The sequence below is a fragment of the Saccopteryx bilineata genome, chromosome 7 (genome assembly GCF_036850765.1).
Source record: "Saccopteryx bilineata isolate mSacBil1 chromosome 7, mSacBil1_pri_phased_curated, whole genome shotgun sequence".
Taxonomy (NCBI): domain Eukaryota; kingdom Metazoa; phylum Chordata; class Mammalia; order Chiroptera; family Emballonuridae; genus Saccopteryx; species Saccopteryx bilineata.
In genome coordinates, this window is record NC_089496.1 from 50,145,010 (window position 1) to 50,157,135 (window position 12,126).

Consider the following 12,126-nt stretch of genomic DNA (forward strand, 5'->3'; position numbering starts at 1 on the left):
TGTCGGACATACCTGAGAACAACGGCAACAAATAAACCTAGTGGACCACCATGCAAAGCTAGCAACAAATAGCAAATAAGGCCTTAGAGTTTGAAATTTTATTTAATATGAACATGTATGCAAGTTCAATAGTACTGGATAGTAACAGCACTTGACCTTTTAGAGAGTAAATGCCGTATTCCCTTGTTAAAGTGTAAGTAATCTGAACATCAGACAGGGTGCTAAGTGGATAGTACTAGACAAGGCAAATGTCAGGGTGGGTTACTGTATGATACTCACATGTATCCTCATATTCAGGCAGAAAGTGCTAAAACTCAAAAGTAAATTCATGCATTGTTTTCTATTCCTTAAACTAATTTGTTAAATAGGGACACATGCTTTAAAAAGGGTCATTATTTAAAGCATTAACCTTAAAACAAACAGAAATCCCACCCATGAAGGATAAGTGATGCATATATTTCATAGAATATAAAAAGATAGCTTTTAACATTTTCTCTTTATAAAAAAAAATCTTTAAAAACATCAAGTATCTTAAATTGAATACATAATTATAGAGATAGCTATACTAAGATTTTAAGAGTTCTGTATTTCAAAGCTGAGTAGTCTGCTCACACATCAACACCTGCAATAAATAATTATTTAAACAAATAATATAAACAAATAACTACTTATCATATTATTAATTTTTCCCTAGAAGGCTAAGCCAGTACTCATTGATATACATTTTTCTTAGTGGGTTGAAAAGGTCATTGAACGTCAGAGTTGTCATACTGAATCTGCCAGTAACTAGCTGGGGGACCTTGAAGAGGGTACTTACCCTCTCTCTATAAAATGAAGAGGTAAAAAAAAAAAAAAGAGATGGTTTCAACATTTTCACTCAGATATACATATTTATATAACTTTTTGTTTTAACTAGAAAGTACTTACATGGTCTGAAACGCATAAGATTTTAGATGTCAGAAATTTCAAAATGATTGTTCCACACAACCAACCACAACCTTGAATTAGCTAAAAAATAAATGAAATAAGATAGAAATCAGGTACTAAAAACTACCCAGTTAAGATACTCAGTTATATCAACAATGGCACAGAAAGACTGTAGTCACGGGAGGCATACGAGTGATAAGGTCTATAAAAGGATGTCCCTGTGGAAAGCTGGATGTGCCACCGCCTTCGGGCCTGCAGAGCTTCAGACGAGACGGGTGCTGAGATTCAGGTCAGTCGCACCTTACAGGCAATGCATCATTTCTCTATGCCTGCTTTCAAAATTCCTTTTCTTTAGTTTTCAAAAGGCTGATGATGATATGTCTAGCCACGAGACCTTGTTGGGCTTAGCCTACTTGGGATTCACTCTGTTTCTTGACGCTGCAGATTTACCTTTTAGCAGATTTAAGTTTTCAGCCACGTCTTCAAATAGTTTTTCAGTCCCACTCTCTTTTTCCTCTCCTTGTGGAACTTGGATGATACAAATATTAGCTCTTTTGTTATTGTCCCCAGGGACCCTAAGCCTCTATGATTTCTTTCCAGTCTATTTTTCCTTTGTCATTTAGAGTAAATTCTTTCTATTGTTCTATTTTCCTATGGCATTGGACTGGAATTGGAGGTGCAGTTATGAAATTATACATTTTCTACATATAAATACATAGACATGTGTGAGTGTACATACAGATACATACAGTGAAAGGGTCTAGACTCAAGTATGCACTGGCAGCAATGAGCACACTCAGCTCTCAGCTCTTGGTTTCTAAACACTATTCTACACTAACAGGAACTAAGGATCCCGGGGGGAAGAGCTGGGTCCAGACTCGGGGCAAGAAAAGTATAAGAGCCTGGAGTGTCCTGAGGCATATTGTAAGGAAGCACACAAAAAAATTATGAAGATAGATCAAATGGGATAAAGTCCAGCTTGAAAAGATTCATAATGGCCAAGTCTGAAATTGATATTTATATATGATATAATTTGTATATGATACAGATACAAATAAAACAAATCATTCATTGAAAAGTGACCTATAAGGTAATCTTGTTGTAACAGCTTTGAATCTAAACATCGAGTGAGGAGAACTGACATTACATAGAGCCTTCCTATGCATGAACATGGTATATCTTTTCCTTTACTTTGATATTATCATGTCTAAATAATTTAACTTTTCCCAAGAAAATATTGTATTTTGCTAGATTGATACTGTTTTTTTTCTTTCTTATATGACAAATTTAAAAAATGTGTTTTCTCATTGTTGCCAAAAAATAGAAACGTAATTACTTTTGATTTTCTATCTAGCTATGTTATTAAATTCTAATAATTTCTGATAATTTGTCTTAAATTTTTTTAAGGTTTTCTATGTAAATAATATTACAATGCCTTTCAATTCTTCCTTTCCATTTCCTTCCTATTCTTATTTACTTTTTTTGCTTTAATGTGCTAGCTCAAACCTTTAATGAAATGTGAAAAAACATATTATCTTAATATTTATTTTAAACCTAACACTCAAATACCTCACCTAAAAGACCACTGAATGCTTAAGAATTTTATTAGGCTAAGAAAACTCTCTTGCCATTTCTTCTGTGCTAAGAGTTTCTATCATAAATGGGTGTTCAATTTTATCAAATTCATTTTCTGCATCTAATGAAATGATCATAAGTTATTTTTTCCTTTAAGCTGTTAGTTTGATAATTTACATTTATGGATTTTACAGAAACATATTTGAATTCCTGGGATAAACCCAATTTGATCAGAATGAGGAAATATATATATATTGCTGTTCTAAGTTGCTAATCTTTCTCCCAAGTTGCCACATGATGGTAAAAAATATTAAAAATAGATTTTGATCACGAGTAAAATTTTTCTGTGAATATTTTTACTGTCATTCAATATAAAATAAGAACTTCCTTGTTTTCAAATTTGCTAATTATGACAGGGTAAGATATACAATATAATTTTTATTCCATTACCGTGAAATAATTCATTGAGAATAAAATAGGATTTATTTTTGTAAGAAAAAGTCTTAGTTCAGAAAATATCGCCTTTTTCCTTTTTGACTGTCTCTGTTAAGAAAAAAAGTGCTGGCCCTGGCCGGTTGGCTCAGCTGTAGAGTGTCGGCCTGGCGTGCGGGGGACCCGGGTTCGATTCCCGGCCAGAGCACATAGGAGAAGCGCCCATTTGCTTCTCTACCCCCCCCCTTCTTCCTCTCTGTCTCTCTCTTCCCCTCCCGCAGCCAAGGCTCCATTGGAGCAAAGATGGCCTGGGCGCTGGGGATGGCTCCTTGGCCTCTGCCCCAGGCGCTAGAGTGGCTCTGGTAGCGGCAGAGCAACGCCCCGGAGGGGCAGAGCATCGCCCCCTGGTGGGCAGAGCATCACCCCCTGGTGGGCGTGCCGGGTGGATCCTGGTCGGGCGCATGCGGGAGTCTGACTGTCTCTCCCCGTTTTCAGCTTCAGAAAAATACAAAAAAAAAAAAAAGTGCTAAGAAGAGCCAGATGACCCCTGTGCTGTCTGTTTAGATGACTAAGCACTTGTTTCTCCCTGCTGCAAGAAACTGATGATGCAATTACACACGTTTCAAAATATAAACATAAGGTGGACATTCACTGCATTTCAACTTGTCTCTCCTTAGAATTTTGTTTCTTTGAAATTGTTGAATTGAAAGCTTAGGTATTATTTCTAGCCTAAAACTGAAAATATTTAGAACAATAAATTTCCCTCAGAGAACAGCTTTGGAGAATTCTCTCAATATCTAATTGTTGTCATCTTTCAATAGTTTGTAACTGAAAATTTCATTTTGAGTAGTTATTTAATAAAAATCTTTGAATTTTCTGTTGGTTTCTTGGTTTAATCTTTTAAAAAACAACCATTACCATTTTTTTCTAAAGTAAAAAAAAATCATATATTAGAAGAGTCATGTCATCCAATAACTTATTTATTTTTTATTTATTTATTTTAGAGAGGAGGGAGAGAAAGAAGGGATAGAGGAGGAGGGAGGAGCAGGAAGCATCAACTCCCATATGTGCCTTGACCAGGCAAGTTCAAGGTTTCGAACCAGTGAATTCAGCGTTCCAGGTCAATACTTTATCCACTGCGCCACCACAGGCCAGGCCCCAATAACTTCAGTGGACAAATATGTGTTTGCCGTAAGGGATGGAGAATGCCTTAAGCAACGTGAAACTGTCAATGCACTCATTCCATTGTGTTCTTTTGTATTCTGAGTACAAATGTACTTTCTTACCTTCCTGTAACTTTTCCAGTTTTACCCTATCAATATGTAATACGTAATCACATAGTTTTTGAATATAACAGGTTTTATCTTCTAATGGAAGCACTTCAGAGAAAAGGAATGACTATCGTCTGCCGATATAATAATTAGTGATTGCAGTGCCCACCTAATATACTTATTTTACTTGGAAGCAAAACACACAAACATAGAGGTAATGCTCATCCCTTTGTACATCTGGGAGGAAGCCAAAGATTAAGCAGTGTCTAAGCTGAAATAATAAGAGGCTGGGAGATTGTAGAGAAATGCTAAATGGAAAAAAATACTAGTCTAAGGTTGGAAGCAGAAGGAAAGACAGATAATAGATGCAGAGAAAAGAAGTGGGGAAAGTTAATCTAAAGAGAGAAGCTCAAAGCAATCAGAAAAATTTGAAAGTAAGGTAGTGCAGGGGAGAGCAGAACAAAAAGTAGAAGAAGAAAGGCTGAGGGTCGTGCAAAGGTAGCACGGGAATAAATGACCAAGTTTCTTACCGACAACCTGTAGATGTCGCCAAGGACTATTTCCCTCCTTAAGCAAGTAACTATATATTAACAAGATTTATCAACTCTAAATCATTCCATTTTTTAGGACCTTGTCTTATTTTAGTTTCTAGAAACAAAGAATTTGAAGAAATTGTTAAAGATGTTGAATCTTACCCAAAAGTTGAATTCGGATACTCTCAATCTTTGAATGTTATTTTTCTTTAGAATTATCACCTAAAATTCATGTGGTACAAAATGAAACAGAATTAACATTTATATCTTTATATGAATTGTAAGTTTCAAAAATTATATAGCCATCCCCCCTTTCCATCTTGTTTATCACCAGCCATTTTCCTTAACTATTGACTTTTCAAAATTTGAATATGATAAAATTTCTTTGTGGTGAAAGCTAAATGCTTTGTGTGCTCAGGAGTTGCATCTAGAATCAACTTAATGCGTCACTGCATCACTTGCAGTGTTATACGCAGGCAGCTCCTCTGATGAGGTCAATGCTGTGTGGATGGTGTGTCCATGCAAGTGTGTATGTGAGTTATCCAGAAAAATTAACAGTTTAAGTTAACATGAAAATCCTTCCTCTCCAAACTCCCAAATAAAAATGAGAAAAAATAACCAAAACCTAACTGATCTTTTAAGAAGAAAAACAACTTTCCAGATGCCAGATAAAAGAAGGTGATTTTAAAAACTAAAGCAGCAATTAGGAGAGCACCGACGGCTGTCTTTAAGGAGGACTGCAGAGAGAAGTCACAACTGCATGCTAGTATTGAAAGAGAGGACCACACAAGAGGGCTGGGACAGATGAGAGGTTAAGAAATTGAAATTGAGACTCGTGCAGAAAACCAGGGTCCTCAAAAAACATGCTCAGTGCTAGCAACAAAATATTTACGTCCCCAACCAAATTCATGTGTTGTGACTCTGATTTCCAACATAGCATACTGGCAATGAAACCTTTGGGAGGAAATAAGATCCCAAACGAATGGAATTGGTTTCCTTATAAGGAGATACATAAGAGAGATAATCTCTCTCTCTACATGTGAGGCTGTAGTGAAGGCACCTGTCTACAAAGCAAGAAGAGAGCGCTCACCAAGAACCCAATCAAAGGGCACCTTGGTCTTGGACTTCCCAGCCTTTGGAACTGTGAGAAATAAGCCACCCAGTCTATGGTATTTTTGTTGTAGCAGCACCTCTAGCTACCATTTCCAGTGCTTCATTTGTGCAGTGCCATGTCGACATCTAATATAACATTTCTCCCACCTGAAGGACATCCATTAACATTTCTGTTGGTGCAAATCTGGTCATGAAGTGTTTGTTTTACCTTCATTTTTGAGCCATATGTTGCTAGGTATAGAATTATAGATTGATAAGTACCTTTTAAGTACCTTAAAGATATTGTTTAACTGTCTTGCAATTTTTTAGTGAAAACAAACTACTGACATCTTTACCTTTTGTTCTTCTATATTTAACATGTCATTTCTTTGGCTATTATTAATATTATATCCTTATCACTGATTTTGAGCAATTTGATTATGATATATGCCTTACTATAACTTTCCTACATTTGGGATTTACTAAAATTCTTTATTTTTGAGTTAATCATTTTCATCAAATTAAAAAAAAATGTACCCATTATTTCTTCAAGTATGTTCCTACTTCCTCCCACCTCCCTCATTTAGACATGTACTTACTTTCCCTGTATTAATCATAAATGAGGGACAGGGATATCACTATTCTGCAATCCCTATTGAATTAATGGATCTGGTGTTAAGCACTGATGGCTGCTATCATAAAAAGAGAGGGACTGGATATGATGTGCCTCCTAATGGAAGAATGATACTATGTATGCTAAAGGGATCAAATCTTAACATGTCCAAGTGTTAGGTTCAATTATTGATACGTTATAAATATAGAGACAGAGGAGGATGTTAAGCTACACCATAAGGATCCAAAGAGTAAAATCTAGACCACATAATCCTCCATGTGTTTAATAACCTAGGCTCTTCAACAAATATATTTCCTGGGAAAGAAAACAAGTGGCTATATAGGAAACCTGTAGATAAAAACAGAAATTTAAGTGATGAAACCATAAAGAAAAGGTTGGAATGATTACCAGAGTCAAGTCATTACTGTTGTAAAACAGGGAAGGGAATTATAATTGGGACGGAATGGTTAGAAACATTCTGATTTTAACTTCATGGTAGTTTAAGTATTTTTGCCAAATAACAGTTCATTAATCAGTACTAGTTGGTTAATGTCAATACATAAAATATTTGTTTTATGCAGTTTTCTGCATCTGTCTGTATTTCAAAATAAAATAGTTTTCAAAAATAGAGGTGGATGAGCACATTATTATAAGTCTCTATCACGTCATGCTGAAAAAGTCTGACAGAATGTTAAAATGAAAAGCCTGTGTTTTGGAGGGAATGAGAAAGAGAAGGGATTACTTATTGTCAGAAAAAAAGGTGTGGGGAGCAAAACTGTTAAACATGAGGGCAATCCAAAAGATCCAATCAATGCCCCATGCATGGAAAAGGGCCCTCTTCTGTCACCATTGTCATTAGTATCGTTTCTGATCATTGTGGGAAGAGAACGTCCCAGGGATGTTCAATGAAGGAGAACATTATGGGTCCGGCTTACGAATATCAGAGGTGTGACTGTCAAGTAATAAAACCGATTTACTGAACCACAGTTCCAAATACTGACCCAAATGAGTGTTATTCAAGGAACGTTAAGTCACACTGAGGAAACTATACACTTATTCTAATTACGTTACCATTGCTCAAAAGTTTGGAACTCCATTAATAAACTACCTCCAAAGAGTATTTAGTTATGGTGCAAGAAAATAAGTCTTATTACTTTAACATCATGCCACATTTTGGCCAAGATCTATATATTACCCAGCCCCATCATCCACCTTATTCATAAGACTTTAGTCGTTTCCAAAAATCAAATCCATCTTCGAAAGGCAAAGTGTACCACCATTGAGGATACTCAACAGAATGTGACCCAATCTGTGGAGGCAATTCAGAGGGGTTCCAAAGTGTGTGTGAGCAATGGCGGGCCACCACAGTAAGCATTTAGCCCCCTGAAGTGACTTAGAAGGAAATAACTAAGTTTGATCATAAATTATGGCTTAAAAGTCAGTCTTATTTTCTGTATCAGGTGGGTTACACCTACTATCTCACAGATTAAAAAACAACAACTATGTGAGCTTAGTAAACACTTACCCATATCATTAACAAAGACGAAGAATAATAAGAAGATAAATACATTGGATTTCCAAACATCAATATAAAACAAAGGAGAACTGAAACCTGGAAATTAAAGAAAAGTAACACATGTTTTACCAGTATTAGATATGTGGAGTAATCCATACGTTGTCTACAAGCATATAACCATTCTAACACAAATGTCATATGCGTAAAGAAGATTAATAATAGATCTTGGCCAAATGATTAGAATTTCAACATACTGACAGGTTCTAAGTATTTTCAACTCCATAAAATCTATACAGAAAAATTAAAAAAAAATTTTTTTTCTATCTGCTATTTGGTACAAAGAAAATAGAAAAAACCTGTATCTATTGATTCAATAATGGGAGTAATATAATAAAAAAAACAGTTGTAAGTATTAATTCTTTAATCTTATTTTTGTAGGACTACTTGAGGATTTCTATCACTAAGAAAACTTGATGTTCTTAGCAGAAAGATATTTATTTTTATGTTTTTAAGGGAGACGTGTTTGGAAACTAAGATAAAAACAAAAAATGCAAACACATAAAATTTACACTATGTCATATTCAAGCATAATCACAAATTTCAAGTCTCAGGGGGGATAGACAATTTCAAAAGTAGTGACTTATAATAAAGTAACAGAAAAATAAAAGTTTCAGATAGTTGACACTATCGTTGAAAGTATGTTATAATATGGTATCTATAATGTGCATTTCCTGGTTTCCTTCTGGATAGTATCAAAAGCATATGTATTAAATACAACTTGAAAGAACCCAAGACCTTATTTTAATATTTGACTTATAAATATGAAAAATGTTACCATGTTCATATAAATGATCTTCCGAAACTTGTTTGGGTCAATGTACCCCACAACATACATGGGAAATAATGAGGCTGTCTGAAATAAACATACATAAAAAGCAAAAGTGAAAAAAATGTACAAAACAACTACTTGATTATTCATAAGCAAAGTAAATGTAACGGGAGAGTTACAGTTTTAATCATGATACCTAAGTAATTTCAAGCAACCTTCTCATTGGGAACTGGAGTAGCTAGCGAGAATACCTGTATGAAACCTACATATTACTAACAAGGCAAAAAGGAATTAGGAAGCTAAAACCAGAGAAAAGACAGAATTCTGCAGGGGTGAGCATGACATTTTGGGTCATTTTTCTCCCAGAGGCATCTGCCAGTTCCAAGAGTAGCAGATGCCTGGCAGCGGAGAGGCAGTTGAGAAATTCCCAGACTCAGCAGCGAGGACTCATCAATAACAAGAACCCTGCTAAGTGCTCCCAGGCTCTCGCTTGGGGTCTCAAAGGGTCATCCTAAAAGGGAGAGCAGAAATCAAGCAGTCCTCAGGAAGAAGAAAGCCCACCTTTGAATTACCGTACTTCCCCATGCATAAGACGCTCCCATGTATACGACACACCTTCATTTGGGGACCCGAAATTTGGAAAAAAAAGTATTACACAAAGTTATTAAACTCAAGTTCTATTCATCTACAGCAATGAGCACAAAAACAAGTGCGACAAAGTGGGAAATGCAAGTAAAAAAACTACAACCACTGTATAAAACGTACCCAGTTTTTAGACCCCAAATTTTTCCCAAAAAGGTGCGTCTTATACATGGGGAAATACGGTATTTCATTCTCCGACCTCATGAGGGTGATTCGAGACTGTTAGTATCTTTATTTGCCTGCTGGCAGCAAATTTAACTTCTCTGGTAGATGTTAACATCAACCTAGTCTCATATTAACTGTATACCTGTTAACGTACAATGTCCAACACCACATCAAAACTAACTAGATATAGGAAGAGATAAGACTTTATTACAAATGCAAAAGAAATAGATCCATAAAGAATCTACTTCAGGGGTCAGTTAATGTTTTACAGAAAAAGCCAGACAGTATGTATGTCACACTTTGTGGGCCACATATAGTCTCTTGTATACAGTTAAGTTCTCACTTAATGTTTTTATTAGGATTGGCCCTTACCATGCTGTGTAGCTTGGCACCCAAAATCCTAAGGCAAAAGGAAAATCTACAGGCAGACTGATAGAGCTCATTTCAAATACCAACAAGAAAAAATGTGAATTCAAATAATACAAAAAAGTCTTCTGCTTGTTGATCTTAAATATCTGCCTCAGTAATACATTAGATTATATGTAGAATGGATAGTATTTTATTTTTTAAAAATCACACATGTATATAAATCTCACAACTGTTCTATATTTTGAAAATCTATTAGGGCACAAATATACACATTTTAATACTTGTATAGAAACAACCGAGTCCATCTTGCATTCAACTTCTATTAGTTAAAAACATCTTACCTGTGTAAAAAGTATAAACTGAGCAAACTGCCAAGGAAGCATAAAAGCAACATTGGAAAGACAGAGTGCAACAAAATGCTTTCTGTTATTGCTCGAGGTCCTTAAGGGAGAGAATTGACACCAATCAGTTTTACCATAAAAGTATCCTATCGCTAAACAGAAAGACTAATTACAAAATGACCACATCTAATGATTCTCTTATCTTGGCTATAAGATAGCAAAACCTTTTAAAAGCTCATTAAAAAGAACTTAAAATACTACTTGGATTATAAAAATGCTTAGTAGCATAAAATAATCAGAATTAGAGCTTTAAAGGAAATATTGTACCTAGTTTATTAGTAAATAAAATATTTTAAACATAAATGTTTATTTTCCTCTAACAGAGCCTGACATTGCACAAAATTTAATACTCCAGCAAGGTCAGAAAACAGCATGTGAACTGACCGTCTCCCTCAAGATGTTTGCCTGATATGATTAAGTGGAAAAGTAATTTTTCTACAAAATATTTTAGGTTATTTTCTTAACTGGACATTCAATTTATTTTAAAAGTAGCTAAAAAAAATAGCGCCTAAATTCAAACTATAACTTAGGTTGAAGTATATTTTAAGAAACTTCATTTATAATTTATTTAGATTTGTTTTATAAATAAAAATTACCTGAGAATCAAAGTTAAAATGAACATCTGAAGCACAAGGAACGGATACGAGAAACTTTCCCGGAGGGGTGGCATCCACATCACACGGGTAGCCTGGAATTAATACAACGCTTGCTTCACTTGACATTCCACTGCAACGGACACTCTTAATCTAATCACGGGTGGGCTGGTGTTTATGATTTTCATACTAGGCTCATTCACTTTGGAACGCCTGGTACAGCTTCTCAGTTCCCGGAGCTCTCCTGACGGAGAGACGGCCGTTAGGTGGAGGGCCGTTAACTCTCAGGTCCAGAAACAAGGGAGAGCTGTGTCAGGCAAAGGACAAGGTGCAGGGACGGGAGCGGTAAGAACCGAGGACAGAAAAGCAGATCCACACTCCAGCGCTGCGGTGACGGCCTGGAATCCCAAGGCTTGGAGATGAAGACATACATGCCCAGGAAAACAGCTAAACAGATGCCACCCAGGGAACTCACAAACATCAAGAGCATTTATATGTAACAAGTTTCATGAGCACAGACACACATTATAAGTAATTATGACTGTTTCTGAATTTGTGATGTATACCTTTAAAACAGTTACCTACTGATTTCTAAAAACAACTGGAAGTATTTGGAAATTGCTAATGGGATGCATATGATAAAAGTATTAAATTTAAAGACTTTAAAACTTTTAAGACATATAGGTGACAATATTATAAAGTCTGAAATCAAGAATTCTAAAATTCTAGAAAGCATCTAACTTCTTATAACCTTGCAGGAGTCTTCAAAGTTATTGCTCCTTTTCTAAAAAAGCAGAATGATAAATATCTGGTTTGGTGGTATGTATGGGAAAGTCAACTCATAATGCCAGCCGTCTGGCTCACTCAAAAAGAACATCTTGTCTTTCCGTTAACGCACTGGTGAATGACAATGCATTTGTTGAACTAATATATTTAAGATACTTATGTGCAATTTCTATGACTCTCTTGTCTAACAGATTTTTTGAAATTAACCAAATATCTACCTTTCCCAATAGAAATGAATAAAGAGCATACCGTTGATAGGCTGTGCCTAACGTATCACGTATTCTGCTTCTAAAAACCAGCAGTCAGACCCCCGCCCCTCACTGCCACGCCCTTGGCCTCTAACAGAGAGGCTGGCACATATTATGCACTCAGTATTTTGTTG

At 35.6% G+C, this 12,126-nt stretch overlaps 1 protein-coding gene across 1 annotated transcript in view; it reads right to left on the bottom strand.

The window, feature by feature from the left end:
* DPY19L2 (dpy-19 like 2) overlaps window positions 1–12,126 on the bottom strand; it is a 49,319-nt gene that overhangs the window by 20,680 nt on the left and 16,513 nt on the right. Inside the window, exons 8-13 of the mRNA XM_066239761.1 lie at window positions 10,962–11,053; window positions 10,306–10,405; window positions 8,795–8,872; window positions 7,969–8,055; window positions 4,901–4,960; window positions 928–1,008 (exon numbers count right to left, since the gene is read on the bottom strand). Of these exons, the coding sequence (XP_066095858.1) occupies window positions 928–1,008; window positions 4,901–4,960; window positions 7,969–8,055; window positions 8,795–8,872; window positions 10,306–10,405; window positions 10,962–11,053 (498 nt within the window). The remainder of the gene's footprint in view (window positions 1–927; window positions 1,009–4,900; window positions 4,961–7,968; window positions 8,056–8,794; window positions 8,873–10,305; window positions 10,406–10,961; window positions 11,054–12,126) is intronic.